General features: G+C 38.6%; 2 protein-coding genes across 4 annotated transcripts; both read left to right on the forward strand.

The window, feature by feature from the left end:
• Positions 1-728: 728 nt before the first annotated feature.
• Positions 729-17,522, forward strand: LOC147276856 (uncharacterized). Of its 3 annotated transcripts, none has more exons than XM_086253179.1 (16): positions 729-1,130; positions 1,423-6,388; positions 6,478-6,666; positions 7,063-7,177; positions 7,464-8,520; positions 8,851-9,298; positions 9,674-9,727; positions 9,818-12,689; positions 12,786-12,899; positions 13,148-13,278; positions 14,670-14,762; positions 14,903-15,169; positions 15,259-15,907; positions 16,032-16,107; positions 16,189-17,026; positions 17,177-17,522. In XM_086253179.1, exons 1-15 carry the CDS (start codon positions 892-894, stop codon positions 16,286-16,288), a joined length of 11,370 nt encoding a protein of 3,789 aa, XP_086109305.1. In that variant the 5' UTR covers positions 729-891; the 3' UTR covers positions 16,289-17,026; positions 17,177-17,522. The 3 variants fall into 3 exon arrangements, with proteins under 3 accessions (XP_086109305.1, XP_086109306.1, XP_086109307.1); XM_086253180.1 differs by having other exon boundaries at positions 17,185-17,522; XM_086253181.1 differs by lacking the exons at positions 14,903-15,169; positions 15,259-15,907; positions 16,032-16,107; positions 16,189-17,026; positions 17,177-17,522 and having other exon boundaries at positions 14,631-14,755.
• Positions 17,523-20,927: 3,405 nt separating this feature from the next.
• On the forward strand, positions 20,928-21,569 carry LOC147276857 (stress-induced protein). The gene has a single exon (XM_086253268.1). The coding sequence runs from the start codon at positions 21,115-21,117 to the stop codon at positions 21,319-21,321; it is 207 nt and encodes a 68-aa protein (XP_086109394.1). The 5' UTR covers positions 20,928-21,114; the 3' UTR covers positions 21,322-21,569.
• Positions 21,570-22,766: the final 1,197 nt, after the last annotated feature.

Here is a 22,766-nt window from a genome sequence, read left to right on the forward strand (position 1 = left end):
TTTTTTCTACTGTGCAATTATTCTCTCAATATTATTATCCGTGACTTAATGCATTATCATTCGAAGCTTGATATATTACTATTTATACCTTGATGTATTACCACAGCCGCCACTATTTCTACCACCGTCACCATTACTAACACTGCCGCCACCACCGCCACCACCACCACCACCACCACCGACACCGCTGCCTCCATCACCAATGCTATCATCACCACCATCGTTGTTGTCGTCGCCACCACCATCACCATCACCGTCAATGTCGTCGTTGCCGTCACCTCAAATACCCCAATTTTTGCCACCATCATTTCTCCCACCGTCTGTGAGCCATCACCTCTACTACCATCGTCAACTTACTACAAACATTATTTTTATTATTGCTACCATCACCATCACTCTTTTATAAAACTACTATAAATTTTATTATGATTGCATTTATCTAAACAAGAGAATTTATAAATTCTAAAATTTTGAATCACATCATTTTTAATTTCGTTATTTATGAATTCCTTAATAGTTTTAAATTGTTTCATCCAAACTAATTATAAGTTTATAACTGTCATAAGTAGAATTAGAAAACAAACTTTTACTTATTACAAGTATATGCATAAAGTACCGGTCGGAGTAAGTTTTTAACTGCTTTTCGCCCAACGGAGAAAACATGAAAAGAACTTTTGCTATTTGAATTTCGTCAATTTGCCGGAAAATCAAAAAAGAAAAGGACTTGAGAAAACACAGAGCAGAAGACAATCAGAGGCCAGAGAAGGAGAGCAGAGTAAAGTAGTAAACAACCATAAACAGCGCGCGAGCGAGCGAGCGAGCGAGCGAGAGAGAGAGAGAGAGAGAGAGAGAGAGAGAGAGAATGAGAGATGCCACAGCAGCAACAGCAGCATGATGCAAGGACTCCACCACCAACAGCAGCAACTCGCGGCTCTTCTCTCCGTCGCGCTCCCCAAGGACGATTCCGCCTCCGCCTCCACCGCCGCCTCTAACTCGGACGACGACGACTCAGCCCGACTCGCCGCCATCAACTCGCTCCACCGCGGCATTCTCTACCCTCCCAACTCGCTCCTCGTCACCCACTCCGCCTCTTTCCTCGCCCAGGGCTTCTCTCAGCTTCTCTCCGACAAGTAACTAAAGCCTTTTCAATTTCAGTTTCACTCTCTCTTTCTTAAAATTAGTATTCGATTTTTATTACTATTTTTTGTTTAATTATCTATTAAATTAAAATTTGCGTGGAACTTTGCACTGTAAAGTGGTTTTAGTGTAGACAAGTCCTGCTGGTTGAGTTTGGCTGTGTTTGGTTGCTGAGAAAGTGTAGGATAATTAGAAAGGCTTTGAATTGAAAAATTGTTTGAAAAATGACCTATTCTGGTTGAAATTATATATGTTCATCTAATCTCTCTGGAAATTGCATTGTAGATCGTATGCCGTGAGGCAAGGGGCGGCTGTAGCATATGGGGCTCTTTGTGCTGTGGTTTGTTCAATCCCTATAACTTCGAATGGAAGACAAAACCATGTTATGCTTGGAAGCTTGGTTGACCGGTTCATTGGTTGGGCGTTGCCATTGCTTAGCAAAGCCAGTGCTGGAGATGGGAAAATGGAATTGGCGGTGGATAGCTTACGGGAGTTCCTTAATGTTGGGGATGTTGGCGGGATTGAGAGATATGCCTTGTCAATTCTCAAAGCGTGCCAAGTACTTCTTGAGGATGAGAGAACCTCCTTGAGTTTGTTACATCGGCTTCTTGGTGTTTTAACTTTGATTTCATTGAAGTTTTCTAGATGCTTTCAGCCTCATTTCCTTGACATTGTTGATCTGCTTCTTGGGTGGGCATTGGTACCAGACCTTGCTGAGTCGGATAGACGAATTATAATGGATAGTTTCTTGCAATTTCAGAAACATTGGGTGGGTAATTTGCAGTTTTCTCTTGGATTGCTGTCAAAGTTTCTGGGTGACATGGATGTTTTGCTTCAGGATGTAAGTCATGGAACCCCACAACAATCCCGAAGGTTGCTTGCTTTACTTTCTTGTTTTTCAACAGTTTTGCAGTCCACTGCTTCTGGGTTGCTGGAAATGAATTTACTTGAACAAATCACTGAACCCCTTAACAGAATGGTTCCTCGGTTGTTGGGATGTTTATCTATGGTTGGAAGGAAATTCGGGTGGTTGGAATGGATTGGGGATTTATGGAAGTGTTTGACTCTTGTGGCGGAAATATTTTGTGAAAGATTTTCCACCTTTTATGCACTTGCAGTTGATATTTTATTTCAAAGTTTGGAAGTGGACAATACTACCCAACCAATGGAAACTGGAAGAATTACCTCCTTTCAAGTTCATGGAGTTCTAAAAACTAATCTCCAATTATTATCTCTGCAAAAGTTTGGGCTTCTCCCATTATCTGTACAGAAAATTCTGCAATTTGATGCTTCAATATCTCAGCTCCGTTTGCATCCTAATCACTTAGTAACGAGCAGTGCTGCTGCCACTTATATTTTCTTGCTTCAACACGGGAGTAATGAAGTTGTTGAACAAGCAGTGACTTCGTTAATAGAGGAGCTGGAGTTGTTGAAGGGCTTGCTAGAGAAGGCCATGGGTCATGCAGATGGGGTTATTGCATGTTCTAAATCCTATTCAAAACTTGAATTGTTTGCCTTGATTAAATTTGACTTGAAAGTTTTGTTGACATGTGTCTTCTCGGGTGGGGGTAATAGTTTGATTGGTCAGCCAGACATTGCAACCCTATATCTTATGAGGTCAGAAAAATTGGTGAATTTTATCGTTGAGAAATTTAATCCTTTTGTCTTACCTATTATGGCATATGTGGATTTGCAAGTCAATGTTATCAAGACATTGGACAGGCTAACAACAGTTAAATTCTTAAGAAAGTGCTCTATAACATATCAGAGCAGTGGGAAATCATCAATGGATGTTACTGCTGATAAATTACTTTCCAGTAAGTATTTGTCGAATGAACATTCAGTTGTGGTTGTTGAGAATCTAAGGAAGTACAGTGTGTTCTTTGTGAAAGCTCTCCATGTTTCTTCTCCTCTTGCAGTTAAAGTAATCGCGCTAGATTGGGTTCAAAGAATCTGTGAGAATGTAATTGCTTTTAATGAGAAATCAGACTCTGAAACTCATTTCTATGAAGTGTATGGTAAAGTTAGGATTATTGCGAATATGCTTTTCTCAATTTTGGATGCTGCATCTGACAGGGAACCAAAAGTGAGGTCACATGTTGCATTAGTATTGGAACTGTTACTGCAGGCAAGGCTTGTACATCCTCTTTACTTTTATTGCATAGCTGAAGTGGTCCTAGGAAAACTTGGTGATCCAGATATTGAGATAAAAAATGCATTCGTCAGGCTGCTTGCTATTGTTGTGCCTACCACATTGTATGCATGTGGGTTTCATGATTATGCTTCATCTGGGGCTGGTGTTCTTCGGTTAGGCAACAGTTCTAACTTGCACTGGAAGCAAGTATTTGCCTTGAAGCAGCTCCCTCAGCAACTTCACTCGCAACAACTTGTTACCATATTGAGTTACATATCCCAAAGGTGGAAGGTGCCTATTTCTTCTTGGATCCAACGGCTTATTCATAGTTGTCGGAGTTCTAAAGACCTTGTTTCAAGTCAACTTGAGGAAACAGGAAACTTTGGTGCCAATGGTGTATGGTTGGACATCAAAGTGGATGAAGATTTTCTTGAAAAACATTGCTCAGTTAATAATCTGGCTGGTGCTTGGTGGGCTGTACATGAAGCTGCTAGATATTGTATTGCCATGCGCCTTCGGACTAACCTGGGTGGGCCAACTCAGACCTTTGCAGCATTAGAGCGAATGCTTTTGGACGTAGCACACCTGCTACAGCTTGACAGTGAGCAAAATGATGGGAACTTAAGTATGATAGGGCCTTCTGGTGCTCATTTGTTACCAATGAGGTTACTCTTCGATTTCGTTGAGGCCCTAAAGAAAAATGTATATAATGCATATGAGGGCTCAGCTGTTTTACCATCTGCTACGCGCTCAAGTTCCTTATTCTTTCGAGCTAACAAGAAAGTTTGTGAGGAGTGGTTTTCCCGTATATGTGAGCCAATGATGAATGCTGGATTAGCACTACAATGCCATGATGCTACAATTCATTATTGTGCTCTGCGTTTACAGGAGCTCCGGAATCTCGTAGGTTCAGCTTTGAATGACAAGTCTAGGGCACAAGCAACCGAGAACCTCCATAATATCAGGGGTAGATTTTCTGCAGACATCTTGAGGGTTTTACGGCACATGGCATTGGCTCTGTGTAAGATTCATGAATCAGAGGCTTTAATTGGCCTGGAAAAGTGGGTTTCAATGACACTCTCTCCCTTTCTTGTGGAGGAAAACCAGTCCCTCAGTAACAATAGGATGTTGGGGCCCTTTACATGGGTCAATGGGCTTGTATATCAGGCAGAAGGTAAATATGAAAAGGCTGCTGCACACTTCATTCACTTGCTGCAGACTGAGGAGTCACTTAGTTCCTTGGGTTCTGATGGTGTACAGTTTGTTATTGCACGCATCATTGAGTGTTATACTTCAGTTTGTGATTGGAAATCTTTAGAATCCTGGTTATTAGAGTTGCAAACACTTCGTGCTAAGCATGCTGGGAAGAGTTATTGTGGTGCTCTAACGACAACGGGCAATGAAATTAATTCAATTCATGCCTTGGCACAGTATGATGAGGGTGAATTTCAGGCAGCATGGGCATGCCTTGGTTTGACACCTAAAAGTAGCAGTGAGCTCACACTTGATCCGAAATTAGCCTTGCAAAGAAGTGAGCAGATGCTTTTACAGGCAATGCTTCTTCAAAATGAAGGAAAGGAAGATAAGTTGCCACATGAGTTACAGAAGGCCAGGTCAATGCTGGAGGAAACGCTGTCTGTTCTGCCGCTTGATGGATTAGAAGAGGCAGCAGCTCATGCTACCCAGTTGCACTGCATCTTTGCGTTTGAAGAATTTTACAAGATTAATGGTAGCCAAGATAAACCCAGGCAACTTCAATCAATATTAAGTTCATATGTCCAATTTATGCAGCCACAAATAGGTAGAGTCCATCAAGACTGTAACCCTTGGTTGAAAGTTCTTCGAGTTTATCGAACTATTTCCCCAATCTCTCCAGATACTGTAAAGTTCTGTATGAATTTGTTGAATTTGGCCCGCAAACAACAAAACCTACTATTGGCAAACCGTCTAAACAACTATCTCAAAGATCACATATTAAGTTGCCCTGGGGGAAAACACGATGATTTGCTCATCTTGAATTTGCAGTATGAGGGCATCCTGCTAATGCATGCTGAAAACGAGTTTGAAGATGCTTTAACGAACCTTTGGTCTTTTGTGCGTCCTTGCATGATTTCTTCACCATCTATAGTTTCCGATGCGGAAAATAGTATTCTGAAGGCCAAGGCATGCTTGAAACTCTCAAATTGGCTTAAACAAAACTATTCTGATTCGAGGCTAAATGACATTGTTCTTAAGATGCGGTCAGATTTTGATATGGCTGATTCCTCTTCTCCTGGCAGAGGTGGACCCCTATTCGGCGATGAGATCTTAAGCTCTAAACCACCTTTGGGTCCTATTATTGAGGAAATTGTCGGTACAGCTACAAAATTGTCTACTCATCTCTGCCCCACTATGGGCAAATCCTGGATTTCTTATGCCTCTTGGTGTTTTAGTCAGGCCAGAGACTCTCTGTTAACCCCACATGAAAATACCCTTCGCTCATGCTCGTTTTCTCCCATCCTTATTCCTGAAGTTATACCAGAAAGATTCAAGCTAACTGACGATGAGATCATGAAAGTGGAATCTTTGATTTTAGAGCTCTTCCAGAATAGGGATGATGGGGGTTTTAAAGCTGAAAAGGGAGAGTGGAACTTTTCTCTTGATTCTGCTACAACGAAAAATGACAAACCTGTGATGGCTTTGGTGCAGCAAGTAGTGAATATTATTGAAGCTGTTTCTGGTGCACCTGGTGCAGAAGACTCTAGTGATGATTGCCTTTCTGCTACTCTAGCTTCTCAGTTGAAGATCTGCTTTCTTCGTGCAAATTTTGGCCTAAACGAAACTGACATATTTTCTGTGGTCAATGATTTAGTAGTTGTTTGGTGGTCTTTGAGGAGGAGAAGAGTGTCCCTCTTTGGACATGCAGCTCATGGTTTTATACAGTATCTTTCATATTCATCTTCCAAGATTTGCAATAGTTGCTTGGCCGACTCTGATCCTGAGCCTCTGAAGCAAAAAACTGGCAGCTATACACTGAGGGCTACATTGTATGTCCTACATATTCTTCTCAATTATGGAGCAGAGTTGAAAGATATACTTGAGCCTGCTCTTTCAACAGTTCCTTTGTCACCATGGCAGGTGAGCTGCTGTTCCTTGGTTTATTTCCTGCATGCTAATTTTCCGTGAGGCTGATTTGATTTTGTTCTGATTACAATCTTCACTTCTAGGAAGTAACACCCCAATTGTTTGCTCGGTTAAGTTCTCATCCCGAGCAAGTGGTCCGGAAGCAGTTGGAGGGCTTACTGATGATGCTGGCCAAGCAATCTCCTTGGTCCATTGTCTACCCAACACTAGTTGATGTGAATGCTTATGAAGAGAAGCCTTCGGAGGAGCTTCAGCACATACTTGGTTGTTTGGTAACAAAATTTCTTTCATCAATTTGCCTCACACCATTGTGCATTTAGTCAACCTAATATTTCTGATATATAAAATTCTATTTACCCATAGTATTCACATTTTACTTGAAATTGTGGAGGTTAAGGTCATCATTAGGATTAGGAATAATGAAAGGCACACTTCTATGATAACTTTGTGTTTTGTATTAATAACAAACTACTAACTAGTATATGCCAATGCTTTTTAATACACTAGATTTACTATAATTTATATATATATATATATATAAATTGCGTTGGTTATATCTTGCAAATGGTGTTAACTATCCTAAATTTATTCATCTGAGATTCCAAATCATCACTTTCTTGTTCAACACGGAATTTAAGATGTTTTAAACTTAATCATGTTACATGCAGAGTGAACTATACCCAAGATTGATTCAGGATGTTCAGCTTGTGATAAATGAGCTGGGAAACGTTACTGTTCTTTGGGAGGAGCTATGGCTCAGCACACTTCAAGATCTTCACACAGGTATGTTTGACTTCGCTTAAATGAGGCTTTGTTGTTTATAATGCCATTTATGTGAACATGATTTGGTTTTTAGGTGATGCATACAATTTTGTGGGAAGGTGAATCTTCTCTTGTCAAACTTACGTAACTTGGATATGAAATTATATGTCAGAGACTAATGTGCAGGCCTTAATAAAAAATGAGCTGCCTACCTGCATGTTTGGACCTCAATTTGTGTGCACCAGACATAACCATTGGTGTACCATATTCGAACTCACCCATTTGTTTTCTTCCATTTTTCCTTCAGATGTGATGAGGCGTATAAATGTGCTGAAAGAGGAAGCTGCACGAATTGCAGAAAATGTTACTCTTAGCCAGAGTGAGAAGAACAAGATAAATGCTGCTAAATACTCAGCTATGATGGCTCCTATTGTTGTGGCCTTGGAACGTCGTCTAGCTTCCACATCTCGGAAACCTGAAACACCTCATGAAGTATGGTTCCATGAGGAGTATAAGGATAGGTTGAAATCAGCCATAATAGCCTTCAAGACTCCTCCGGCATCCGCTGCAGCACTTGGAGATGCATGGCGTCCATTTGATAATATTGCTGCATCCTTAGCATCTTATCAGAGGAAGTCATCAATATCTTTAAGGGAAGTCGCACCACAACTAGCTCTACTATCATCGTCTGATGTTCCAATGCCTGGTCTTGAGAAGCAAGAGACAGTCTCTGAATCCGACAGTGGTCTCAGTGCGGATCTCCAAGGAATTGTCACCATTGCTTCTTTCTCTGAGGAAGTGGCAATCATATCAACCAAGACTAAACCTAAGAAACTTGTTATTGTTGGTTCAGATGGTGAAAAGTACACATATCTCTTGAAAGGCAGGGAAGATCTCCGCCTTGATGCCCGAATCATGCAGCTCTTGCAAGCTATAAATGGTTTTTTGCATTCATCTCTTGCAACTCATAGTCAGTTTCTTGGTATTCGCTATTATTCTGTGACTCCAATTAGTGGTCGGGCTGGTCTTATCCAGTGGGTGGGCAATGTAATTAGTATATACAGTGTCTTTAAGTCTTGGCAAAACCGCATCCAACTAGTGCAGCTCTCAGCAGTGGGTGGTGGTGATTTGAAAAGTTCTGTCCCTGCAGCTGTTCCTCGACCTAGTGATATGTTCTATGGTAAAATCATACCAGCACTCAAAGAGAAAGGTATAAGGAGAGTAATATCACGAAGAGACTGGCCTCATGAGGTGAAGCGTAAAGTTCTTCTTGATCTTATGAAGGAGACTCCTAGACAGCTTCTTTATCAAGAACTTTGGTGTGCTAGTGAAGGATTCAAAGCCTTCAGCTTGAAGCAGAAGAGGTAACTAAGAATCCCAGAAAAGCTCCTACTTTACTTTTTCCTTTGTTAATAACCTCCATTGCATCAGTTTATGTTGTTAACAAAGCTTTAATAAGCTTGAAACAAAAATAAATATGATTTTTTATAAAATAAATTATAGTTGCTATAATCGGGTTAACATATGACGATCAGTTTCATTTTTCCTGTCAGTAGAATATAGTATTTTTGCATTCCAATCTATTGTTATAGTTGACTGTTAGTTTTGTTGAGCAATCAGATAATCTTATTTCATAAATAAAGCATACAAAATGTCATAATACATTAGCGTTTAATGTGCACTTCACTCTGTAGGTTTTCTGGAAGTGTTGCTGCCATGAGCATGGTGGGCCACATTCTTGGCCTCGGGGATAGGCACTTGGATAATATTTTAATGGATTTCTGTAGCGGTGATATAGTACATATCGATTACAATGTTTGTTTTGATAAAGGGCAAAGACTAAAAATTCCAGAAATTGTTCCCTTCCGCCTTACGCAAACCATTGAAGCAGCATTAGGGATGACTGGGGTAGAAGGTACCTTTAGGTCAAACTGTGAAGCAGTTATTGGTGTTTTGAGGAAGAACAAAGACATATTATTGATGTTACTAGAAGTTTTTGCTTGGGACCCTCTAGTCGAATGGACACGGGGAGATTTTCATGATGATGCTGCAATTGGAGGTGAAGAAAGGAAGGGCATGGAGTTGGCTGTCAGTCTGAGTTTATTTGCATCTCGTGTGCAGGAAATTCGTGTTCCCTTACAGGTATGTATTCATTGGGAAAACCAAAGCTTGTATATGCCTTCTGTATGGGGAAAATGTGGTTTGTTGTTAGGCACTGACTTATACTCTTTAAGTTTAATCCTGATGGCTGGAACCCATCTCGAACATTCCTGGAATTTATACCTAGCACATTGCATGTGGTGGTCATGATTTTTATTAATATATATGCAAATTGTCTTGAAGTTCTAGTCTTTGTGTTGGCAATCTATGCCTTTGTATCAGACAAATTTATGTGTTTTCAGTCTTCTGTCCATAAATCTATGTGTGTATATACATATATGTTTATATTTATATGCATAGATGGGGAGCCTTTTTGATGATGTGAATGATGCTTTGATGTCCTTTAATTGTGACCAGGAACATCATGATCTTTTATTGGCTACTCTACCGGCTGTTGAATCTGCTCTTGAGGTATGAGGGGGTAACTGCATTTTATTTTATTTATTATTTTTTATGCTGCTGACTTTTTTTTTTTTTGACTTTTGGGAAATGTTGTACTAGAGGTTCGCTGATGTTTTAAACCAATATGAACTTACATCTGCACTCTTTTATCGAGCTGATCAAGAGAGATCTAACCTAATTTTGCACGAGACATCTGCAAAGTCAATTGTTGCTGAAGCAACTAGCAATTCAGAGAAAACTCGTGCATCGTTTGAAATTCAGGCTCGAGAATTTGCTCAGGCGAAGGCCTTGGTTGCTGAGAAATCTCAAGAGGCAGCAACCTGGATGGAACAACATGGGAGGATCCTTGATGCCTTAAGAAGCAATTTACTTCAAGATATAAATGCCTTTGTGAAGCTGAGTAGTATGCAAGAAACCTTGTCTCTTATATCCGCGGTTCTGGTGGCTGGGGTTCCACTGACTATTGTTCCTGAGCCTACACAAGCTCAATGCTATGATATAGATAGGGAAGTCTCTCAACTAGTATCTGAATTTGATGATGGACTCTCTTCTGCGATAACTGCACTTCAAGTATATTCGTTGGCTTTGCAAAGAATTCTTCCATTAAATTACATTACGATGAGTGCAGTTCATGGCTGGGCACAGGTTCTGCAGCTATCCGTGAGTGCTCTTTCCTCTGATATCCTCTCTCTTGCTAGAAGACAGGGTACTGAACTTATTGCCAGAGTACATGGGGATAATTTTGAATCTAGCAAACCCAGTCATGATGACCTGTGTCTTAAAGTGGAGAAGTATGCCCTAGAGATAGAGAAGCTCGAAGAGGAGTGTGCTGAGTTAGTGAACTCTATTGGCTCAGGGACCGAATCAAAGGCTAAGGATCGGCTTTTGTCTGCTTTTATGAAGTACATGCAATCTGCCGGTCTTGCAAAGAAAGAAGATGGCATTCCTTCTATTCAATTTTGGCAATCTAAATTTGATGGGAATGGGACAAAGGATTCTAGATTGCGAGGGGAGCTGAATGAGAAAAGGGAGAAAGTGTTGTTTGTTTTGAATACAGCAGCCAGTTATCTGTATAATGAGGTCAAGCATAAAGTGCTTGACATATTCAGTAACTCAAATGAACAAAGAAATGCAAACACTCAGTTGAACTATGGATTTGAAACTATTTTCTGTGGGTTTGAAGAGCAAGTAGAGAAGTGTATACTTTTAGCAGGGTTCGTTAATGAACTACAACAATTGATTGGTAGAGATGTACCCAGTAGTGACACAGATAAAGACCATCCAGGATATTATTCTGATAGAAATTGGGCTTCCATTTTTAAAACCATTTTACTTTCTTGCAAGAGCTTGATTGGGCAAATGACTGAAGCTGTTCTTCCAGATGTAATAAGATCTGCGGTTTCGCTGAATTCAGAAGTTATGGATGCATTTGGATTAATCTCACAAATTCGCGGTTCTATTGATACGGTACTTGAGCAATTCATAGAGGTAGAGATGGAGAGGGCATCTTTAGTTGAACTGGAACAGAACTACTTTGTTAAGGTTGGCCTCATTACTGAGCAGCAGTTGGCTCTTGAAGAAGCTGCTATGAAAGGTAGGGATCATCTTTCATGGGAAGAGGCAGAGGAGCTTGCCTCCCAAGAAGAAGTTTGTAGGGCACAGCTGGACCAACTCCATCAAACTTGGAACCAAAGGGATTTGCGAACTTCCTCTCTCATAAAGAGAGAATCTGATATAAAGAATGCCTTGACTACTTCTGCTCACCATTTTCAGTCTCTAGTTGGTGTCAAAGAGGAAAGAGAGCTGCATGTCTCGAAAAGCAAAGTGCTATTGGCCATGCTAGTTAAGCCCTTTTCTGATTTGGAGTCAATTGATAAAGTGTTGTCTTCATTTGGAGGTTCTTTTACTTCTCACTCAAATGAGATTCCTAATTTAGCAGATTTGATGAGTTCAGGGTACCCAATATCTGAATATGTTTGGAAGTTTGGCAGCCTATTGAATCATCATTCTTTCTTTGTTTGGAAAATAGGTGTTATTGATTCATTTCTTGACTCATGCATAAATGATGTAGCTTCATCTGTGGATCAAACTTTAGGGTTTGACCAGCTCTTCAATGTTATTAAGAGAAAGCTTGAAATGCAACTTCAAGAACAGCTTGGTCGTTACCTGAAAGAACGAGTTGGTCCTAGTTTATTGATTTGCATAGATAAAGAAAATGAGCGTTTGAAGCAACTGACAGAGGTTACAAAGGAAGTTGCTCTTGATCAGGTGAAAAAAGACATCGGGGCTTTGAAAAGGGTTCAACTAATGCTTGAGGAATTCTGCAATGCACATGAAACTGCCAGAGCAGCAAGGGCAGCTGCTTCTCAAATGAAGAGGCAGGTCAATGAGCTCAGAGAGGCTCTTTGCAAGACTGGCCTAGAGATTGTTCAGATGGAATGGATGCATGATGCTACTTTGACTCCTTCACATAGTAGCAGGGTCATGTTTCAGAAATTTCTTTCTGGTGATGATAGTTTAAATCCTATTGCCTTAAACCTTAGCAGGCCTAATATGCTGGAAAGTTTACAATCTGCTGTGTCAAAGATAGCCAGGTCTATGGAGTCGCTGCAAGCTTGTGAGCGAACTTCTCTTACAGCTGAAGGGCAGCTTGAGAGGGCAATGGGGTGGGCCTGTGGTGGCCCTAACTCCAGTGCAAGTGGAAATAGTTCAAGCAAGACCTCTGGAATTCCCCCTGAATTCCATGACCATCTAATGAGGCGACGGCAACTACTATGGCAAGCTAGAGAAAAGGCATCAGATATTATAAAAATTTGTATGTCTATATTGGAGTTTGAAGCATCGCGAGATGGTATTTTCCGGTCTCCAGGAGAGATCTCTCCGTTCAGGACTGGCGGTGATGGCAGAACATGGCAGCAAGCTTCCTTCAATGCACTAAAAAGATTGGATATTACTTACCATTCTTTTGCACGTGAGTTTGTAAATGTTATCAGTGATCAACTTGTTTTTAGTACGTATTTCACGTCCATATGATCATATATGCATGGTTTTTTGTTTCTTGTATTAGGCACTGAACAAGAATGGAAGCTTGCACAAAGCACCATGGAAACTCTTTCCAGTGGATTGTCTTCTGCCACCAACGAACTTTGTATTGCCTCTCTCAAAGCAAAGTCAGCTTCAGGTCATGCCTTTTCTTTTACATACACTAATGAATACATCTTTCGCTTGCATATACCAGTAAAAATATTATTAAAAAAAAATACAGACAGATAAATGCATAAGTACAGAGACATGTAGATTATTATAATTCTAGCATCTACATACTCAGCACGCACACACACACTCATCAATGCTGTATGTATATATATTTTTATATATATATATATATTTATAATTTACGTGAGACATGCTGGTCTTTGTCATTTACAGCTGATTTACAAAGCACTGTTCTTGCAATGAGGGATTGTGCATGTGAAGCCAGTGTTTCACTAAGGGCATATGCTCGTGTTTCAAATCGTCATTCTGCTTTGACTTCTGAATGTGGTTCCATGCTCGAAGAGGTATGGTTACAACATTGATGCTAATTGATTATCCTTCGGAGCATAATTACTAATTTTACTGTGATTGGTACTTTTGTATACTGTGATGAAAAAGTGATTTTTTTTTTACCCCGAGTTATATATGATTTATATTGCAATGATCGAGATGTGCTAATGTGAGTGTTTGTTTGATTGGATGTGTGAGTGTATTGGATTGAGATAGTTGAGCTTAATGAATGAAATCATATAGTTTTTGCTTCCGTAAGAAAATGCTAAATGATCTGAAGTTCTACAAAACATGTTTTCACAAAATGATAAGGTTTTTGAGATGGTGTGCGCACTACTTTCTACTACCTTTGAGCACTTGTTCCATGTAGCCCAACATTGGTGCATTGTCACCATTAAGATTTGTCGGTTTACTGCTATTTCCAAGAACTTATGCCGCTATTAGGAGGCTTGCCAACAATGATTGTCAAGGTTTACTAAACAATACATGCTAACACTCCTCTTGTGCAAAAGTGTACAGATGACACAAGCAACAAGGCCCTAATACCATGTTTTTTATCACAACTCCCAAGTTTGAGCTATTAGGAGTAAGGGTGCACAGAGTTCGGATTGCTCCGTTTTTAATGACTTTTTTCATTCCATCCAATATTATAAGTTTGATAATCTTAAAAATCAGTTCAATCTAAATAGTGATAAAAACCTATCAATTCAATATTAGATGCATGTATGTGTTATAGGGTCCCTTGAAATCCTTTGAATTTGGCTTTTAATTCTGAATTCATTCCAATAAAATTGGCAAGGTTTTAAATTTTAGCTTTGTCTAATTGCTAGTCATCCATTCAGTAGAAACAATTTATGATTTTAAAGAAAGCATGAAACATAATGATAGTTTCCTTTTACTTTTTCTATAATACTTTCTTGTCCTGATTTAATCATACCTATTCTAGAAAGTGGGATGGCATCATGAGGTAAATAGTAGTCATCCGTGGTGCTTGTTTTTTCTCTGCTAACACTGACTTTCCTTATGAAACCTATTAACCAAAAATAAATAATAATAAGTATACTATACATAGTAACATAGATAAAAATACCCATCAATTAGGAGTTATGACGTTTGTACTGTATGGAAGTTGTTTCTTTTAGCAATCTAATTATCCCTAACCCTAGGCATAAAAGGTGATGGATTGATTGCCTATAAACGTTATGATAGATTACTTGAAACACCATTACTCATTCCTGGTATGTGCCCTTCTGTCATTTGAACTTGTTTTCCTTTCCTTTTTTTTTCTGCAATTAGGATTTTCGAGGGCTCCTATCACCTGTGACTTAATTTTCCTTTTTATATATTAATTTTCTTTTTGTGGCAGATGGCTTCTTTATTTGGCTAATATTTCAACTTTCAATAGGTCCTTGCAATAACTGAAGATCTACATGATGTTCATAGTCTAGGAAAAGAGGCTGCTGCAGTACACTGTTCTCTTGTGGAAGATCTTTCAAAGGTTTTCCCTGTCTCAAAATTAATGTTTATATTCACTGATTGTAGTTTTATTTATCCCTGAGTTGTGTACTTGTGTATGAAAAGTATCATTTACTAAGTATGCTCATAACCATATATGATGTTTGTTTACAACTTGGGCAGGCGAATGCAATTCTTCTTCCACTGGAAACAGTATTGTCCAAGGATGTAGCTGCTATGACTGATGCTATGGCTAAGGAAAGAGACAAGATGGAAATATCTCCCATTCATGGACAAGCCATATACCAGTCTTATTCTTTAAAAATTAGGGAGGCTTGTCAGACCTTAGATCCCTTGGTGCCCTCACTTACGTCATCCGTGAAGGGGCTCTATTCTATGTTGACCAGGCTTGCAAGAACTGCAAGTCTCCATGCTGGGAATCTTCATAAAGTCAGTCACAGTCTTGAAATAAATCATTTTTGTTTTTTAACCACAGCATGCTAACTAAATGAATCTTCCTCTCTCATCTTTGATAATAGGCTCTTGAAGGACTAGGTGAAAGCCAGGAAGTAGAATCACCAGTAATTGATGTACCGAGGCCAGATCTTGCTGCTGATGCGGCTGGATTTGATGACAAGGAGAGAGAGAACCTCTCCATGTCAAATGGTGAAAGCACCAAAGATTTTCTTGAAATTACTGAATTTCCATTGGAAGCTAAAGGATGGATATCTCCACCAGATAGCATCTGCAGTAGTAGTACTGAATCTGGCGTAACCTTAGCTGAAGTGACTTTTCCAGGTAGCTTCAATGATCTGGAAGATATAGGACAACAGATTTTGCATGGGCCTAGTAGCAGAGAGGCTACAGATTATCAAAATACCGCCCCTTACTCTCAAAGTGATAGCCAAGAAATCTCAGATTCTGTGCAGTTTGAATCAAAGTACAACAACGTTGATAACATTCATATTGGTTCTTTCAAGTCAACACCCAGTGACCCAAATGTATATCCACAAGCAGTGGCATTACCAAGTGATGAATCTATAACTGTCTGTCCTGACAATTCATGTCCTTCAAACGAGAACACAGAGGAGAAGTCTGGGAGTAAAGATGAAATATCATCCTTAAACAAGATTAAAATTAAAGATGAAAATCATGATGTTACGTATGCTTGTAGTCGTGTTGGCAGGGGTGAGTATCATACCTATCCTATAAAATTACCTACATGTACTGTTTTTCTCTTTAGTATTTATATCTACTGTTTCTTTTCTAGCCTTTCTTGTTTTTCTTTGTAATTTTTGTTTTTATTTACTAGGTAAAAATCCTTATGCAATGTCGGTCTTAAGGCGAGTTGAGATGAAACTAGATGGTCGAGATATTGCTGACAACAGGTAACTGCTTCCTCTGGAGCTCTGTATTAGGTTAGGTTGTTGGTGATAATTGGTATTGACAGTGGACTTTTTGTGTATCAGAGAAATTAGTATTTCAGAACAAGTGGATTATCTACTTAAGCAAGCCACCAGTGTGGACAATCTCTGCAATATGTATGAAGGTTGGACACCGTGGATTTGAAATTGTGAAGGTGGTGCCTTTAACTACATCCAATGGTCTATGTTATATGGACTGAAAAACTGTGTCAGGCATGTTGGGGTAAATTCATTCAGTTCGCCATCATAACCAGACACAATTGAGGATGGAACCTTTTACCTCCTGGGCAATGGCACCAATTGCCTCAGGAACCCCAGATTTCTTTTGGCTTCAAATCTCCTGGTTCCTGATCATTAAATGAGCCAGGGTGATTTTCTGTATGAAATCGGCTAGTCGGCTACGATTGTCTAATAGCTGCATTAGTTGGTGATATCCAAACATGCTCTATTAGGCCTGTGCCTTCCCTATGACGGCCAGCTCTTTTTTAGGCGGAGGACATACTTGAAACTGTTCAATTGTTTATCTCCCTTTAACATGTGGTGCCTTGTTGAGATTTATGCATGTCACGTGCAAACCAGTCTTGATAGAGTCTTGAAGCTGAACTCAGTTTCCCAACAGTTCAAGGGCTTGCTTTGCTGCCTCCGCTGATATAATGCCCTTATAAAGATGTGGCAAATCCACACGCTGTTATGCTATTATCCATACTGGAATACTGTTGGAGGGTTTGAAAAAGGTCCTTCCATACCACCTATTCCTTTCAAGAGGATTTTTGATTCTTAACAGCTTGCTGGCATGGCGTATGACATTTTTACATCTCAGTATCTCCAGAAGCAGTCTGCAAAAAGCCAACATGGGTTCTGTATCGCCAAACTGCATACCAATGTGAGTACACTAATTAATCTGTCCTGTTTCATATTCGATTGCTTTTTATATTTCCAGTATTGCTCTTTGCCTTTAAGGGTAATATATGTTCATCCAGTTGTCCAGTCCTTTTGTCACTTACAGATTGAGGTTGTCTACCTCATTTGGTAGGCAATCAGTTCACTTTTGCACAGGTTGTGTTTCAGAAAGGGCAGGATCCTACCTCTGCAGGAATACAAACCTACAAGACAACCTGTAATGCTTAATTTAGTTAAAATTTAGATATGGCCCTTGTGGACCACCATTTTTTTTTTTTGGGGTCTGAGAACCTTTTTGTTTGATACTGGAAACCTTGACATTTTTCCCAATTCAAACTTTTTTTTTTCTTTGGTTTTCTGGTTTGTTGGTGGAGGACGGTAGTGACCTAGAATGACAGTTGAAAGTTGAAAGTTGAAACTCACTGACAGTAGCATTCTTAATAAAGATGGATAAGACTACTAAGTCCTGTTCAATATTAGCGTCCTCTGTGATAAAACCTGATCCACATTTTGGAAAGAGTCCTATTGATAACCCCAAATTGCTCATTATATTCCCCTATGAATTTCTCTTAAAGTTCCTGTTTTGCCCTTAATAAAAAACTGAAACTGAAAAAAAAAAAAGCAAAATCAAGAACTCCTGCAGCTCACCACCCATCCATCTAACAGCACCACCCACTCACCCTTCCTCACCGCTCACCGGTGGCATCATCACTAGCCCCCACCTCCGCTCCCCTTGCTCTGCCCATACCTACCTGAAAACTACCAAACGCTCTTCATGGGTTCCTTCAACTAGAAGTTGGTTTTTGGAGCATTAAGCACTAAAGCATCAAACACTACGAAAAGTGTTTATTAGGCAATCATCGAATACTATGAATAGTGTTCAACCTCGGTCTACCATACATTGCACAATTTGCATATTTACAAACTCTGGTAAAACGCATAAATTTGGCATAAACACCATATAATCATTACAAAAGCACAACCCAAACTTTGAAATGATGAAAATACTAACAAAAATAAACCAAATATGAGGGAATACTAAAGGGGAAAAGAGAGAGGACGATAGAGAGAGAATGTGGGAGGGATTGCGGTGGCCATTAAATTGGGAGGAGTGACTGTCGATAGTCGGCGTGGGAGGGGGAGCCGGTGGTGAGGGGTGGGGTTGGGTTGGGTTTGGGAATGTAGGGAAGATTATGAGCAAATGAATAGTGAATTTGTGGACACTTTAGATGTGTGTGGGAGAAAATGTGAAATATTTTATAATACATAGCTAAAACAAATATAATAGAGACTCCATTCCCCGTCTAAAGTTAAACCAACGGCCAAGCAGAAAAGAAACACCGTAAAGTAAAACCTTATCAGATACATAGGACAAGGAAAGGCCCAATGTTTTGATTCCCATATATTCCTTTTTAATTGCAATACCACTAGCTTGCTGTGGTTTTGTAACTTTCTTGAGGTGAGAGACGAACAAGTTGACTGAAAACCGACCAATGTGGCTACTTGTTTATCAAAAAGCACACAGATACAAGCATGTGCTGTGTGCATGCTTTCTTATATATAGACCCTACCAAGTCCCATCTTCCAAAATATTAAAACCTCCAAATCCTCAAAATATCTCACTTCCTATTTTCAGAAGCACTTGAAGTTGGAAGATTCTTCTTTCATTGCTCTCTACACAATTTTGTCATTTTATTGGTGAGGAAGATTTCTAGTCATGTCTGCACTGGTGGGTTTGTGGTGCAATGAGATGAACAAGAGGACTCAAAAGGGTCAAACCCTTTCCTCTAGTGGCTCGGCCTCAACTCATGTTGGGTCTAGCCAAGAGGTACAAGCAAAAGGAGGGATGAGCTCAACTGAGTTAACTCCTGTTTTTGGCCGAGTCGTGTGTGTCAACTCGCTTTCAACACTGTGTTCTGAGGCTTCAGTTTCCATGCTTGTTGAGTGGTTTAGCCCTTGAAGAATGTCACTTTGTCATCTTTCTTTTTTCTTTTCTAGATTTTGAAGTTTCCAATCAAAAGTCTTGAGCTTTTAACACTGAAACTATGGCTTAAGCCGAAGAAAGATGTAATGGCAAAGTTGTATCACTTGTATGTGCGCTTGTGATGCTTGTACGTATAGTTTTCAACCAACAAATAAAATGCTTGTATAGTGTGTGCCACCCAAGATTGCTATTCACTCAAAATCTACTTCAGTTGCATGTATTCATAATGTGCATCACAATATATATAAAAATTTGAGTTGAGGCTACTAAGGTCAAGAATCAGGATAACTACCTATGTCATTGATATTAAGATACCATATGGACATATGGTAATGGCACACGACACAACCCCAAGAGCCATTTTTTTTGGGGGGCAGGATGTCTCACTTATGACAGTCTAACAAATAAGAAAAACGAAACATATAATCTCAGAGGCAGGTGACTGACAAAGCTTTCATGAATTAGGTGTTTGTGGACCAAATTTATTTATTTTTAATTACTAAAAGAACAAAGTGTTAATAAAGATTGTATAGTAATAGTATATTAGTATTCTACTGAATAAATATCTAAGAAAAATATATTGTCAAAAAGTCAGATATTTTAGGCACATGGAGAACTTTCATGCATACTAGAATTGTAGGAAAAAGTTTTAACGAAGCAGTCGTTAATTACTTACACATGTGGAATACCGCTCAATGTTTTGATGTTATTTATTTTTAAAAATTGTAAATTTTATTTAAAATAAAAACACATATTAATATTTCAATTGAGATCGCACCATAAACATAACACAACTGTCTGCTAAAGAATCTCTTTAATTTTGGACCTTATTATTACTTGGTTTTGGACCACATGACACTTCTACACGTACACTTTCTTCTTTTTTGTTTTGCTAACCTTGTTTCACCCTAAGCGGCTAAGCCACAGTTTTTTATTTCTTAAAATTGAAATAAGAGTACAACCACATATTTCAATCTTCCAAGAATAATCAAACCCAAGAATCCCTTCAATCAAAATTAAGATGTCACTAAATTTTTAGGGTTAGTTCAAGTGGTGAGGTGATAAAGTGATGAGTTAGAATTATGATAAGTTTAGAGTTGAATTCCCTTCATTATAATAATAATAATTAAAAAAAAAGTCAATTTCTTCCTATTAGAATGTGGTTATTTCCAAAGCTCAAGGGTAAATTACCATTACTTTCATGGTTAGTTAGGATCGAGACATCTTGTTGAGAGAAATATCTTACATAGAAAATGTAAGACTTTGTATAATAAATTATAAGAGTTTGAGTTACTCCTCCTATTATCAATTGGTTTTGAGATGAATGCATATATTCCCTTATAATATCATGCATAGTGGCTTATAAGGTTTGGACTACTCTTTTTATTGTCAATTGATTTTAAAATAGATGCTTAGATTTTTTCACATCTCTTATATATTTCAAAAAAAAAAAAAAAAAACCTGCACTGACCACCTTTTTATGCAGGTCTAGACCTTGTTTTTCTATATTTAATGAGAAAAATACATGAGACAATACAATTTTCAATTCTATAAAGGATTTAGTAATAACTTCAAAATTAGACACAAAAGAAATTTCAACTTTTAATAACATTATTTAGATACTCATAACAAGAATACTGAAACCATTTATCAACAGCAATATATGCCAAGTCGCCCACAATTTCTCCACAATCTGATAAAAAAAAAAAGAATGGTCCCCACACGTTTCCTTTCTCTCCAAGGAATATACTAAAATTATATCCTGTGTGCGACCGTATATCCAAGGGGCTGTGGCCGTGACACATGCACACACTGATTTAATTTTTGTATGTATCCCATATTTTCTTCCAAACCACATAACTCACATAGTCACATGCAGTTGCAAGCAAATTTAAAACCACTGGCCAGAAAGACAGAGACATCCTCTTCTTCTTTCTTTCTCTTCTATATAAACCCAATAACCAATACACCAATACCCAACAGAGAAAGTTACACACCAACACATATATATCAAAGTTCCAATTAGATCATAGTTTGTTGCTTAATTTTCTTTAATTGTGTGACCAAGATATATACAAATATATATCATGTCTGCAATGGTAGAGATATGGGTGAGCGAGCTTGCAAAGCTCAAAGACAAAGTGGAGGCCAAGAAGCAATTGTTGTTTTCCAAAGCCAAACAAGGAGATGATCATGGAAAAGTGGGTCAGACTCAGACTCAGAAGGACTCTTCTTCTTCTACGCTTTCAGAGGCCACAGTGTGTTTGCTTATGGACCGCTTTGTGCCCTGGTGATCAGCATATATAATTAAACATGTTAATATTAAAATATAACATGTTTGATTAATTAATTAGTCTAGCTAGTAGTACCCTTGCGTATCATGTAATACTATTTACTTTGTTTTCTGATTCATAATTGTTGATCACTTCCTTGACCTTGTAAATTGAGTCCATTTTTTTTAAGAAATCATAATTAATTGTAATTGGATTCAAAACTCATCACTGCTTTGGGCTTCTATATATTGTGATGTTTCTATTATCAATGAATATCCTGTTCCCCGGCCAAAACAAAAAATTCATCACTATTGCTCCATTAATTAGATTATTGCTACATTGATTTCCAAGAGTTTTCTGTTTTCTTTTTTATTCCGAAAAAATATTCACTCTATGGCGTTTTAATGTTTGTGTTGATGGTTGTACAGAAAAGAACAAAACACAGTCCTTCAAGACAAAAAATGATGGAATGGTAAAAAAAGGTTCATTCCAGGCCACTTTTATGCGCTGACAAAGATGAGCTTTGACTGTAGTTTGGGGACTTGGATCCCCTGCCAGATTGTTTGGTCCGATGATGACATGGTATGGCAGGAGAAATGTTTAAGCTAGTATCACATTTTTCCTGCCACTAGTTGAGTGATCATATATTATAGAAAAGTAACAAGAAAAGATCAAAGGTTCACAAATGTGGGCAAAAGATAGAAAAGGAGTTAACATATTGTTCCAGTAAAAGAAGAATGAATTAATATATAGTACTGTAGTTCTCTGTTCCTCTTATATGTGTGCATATATGCAATTAAGCTAATTGCTTTGTGCTGTTTGACTTAGTTATCTATGTGCATTGTTTCACTAAGTCGACAAGTTGCTGCAGCAGCCAAATCCTCGTCCACCTTCTTTCTGCAGCAGCCATGGAGAGTGATGATGATGATGATGATTATTATTATGATTATGATTATACATATGATTATACTTATGATTATTCTTATGATTATGATTATACTTAAGAATTTGATGATGATTATGATTATAATGATGATGTGGGTGATGAAATGACATGGAAGATGATGAAGATCTTCAGCAGCAGCAGGAACCAACAAATCATACTCATGATTATGATTATACTATTGATTATGATGATGATTATGATTATAATATTGATGTGGGTGATGAAGATGACATGAAAGATGATGAAGATCTTATTATATTAGCTTTTCAGGTGGCTTCATCTTCCTTGAATAATTTGTGAACCTATCGGAAATGCTACTTCCATTCCTACTTTCATAATTAAACTTCAAAGTTGAATCCAGAGTTGCATATTATAGATCATATGCTGGTAAACTTGATTGGAAATCCTCCATTTAGCAGTAAAGAGTGTATATACTCTGTGTGTCTCATCATGTGATAAGGTCACGTGTTGAGAGACATAGAAACATCAATGAGAGACCTATACAATGGGTGTATACACC

The sequence above is a fragment of the Dryas octopetala genome, chromosome 8 (assembly GCF_963921425.1).
Source record: "Dryas octopetala chromosome 8, drDryOcto1.1, whole genome shotgun sequence".
Classification (NCBI taxonomy): Eukaryota; Viridiplantae; Streptophyta; class Magnoliopsida; order Rosales; family Rosaceae; genus Dryas; species Dryas octopetala.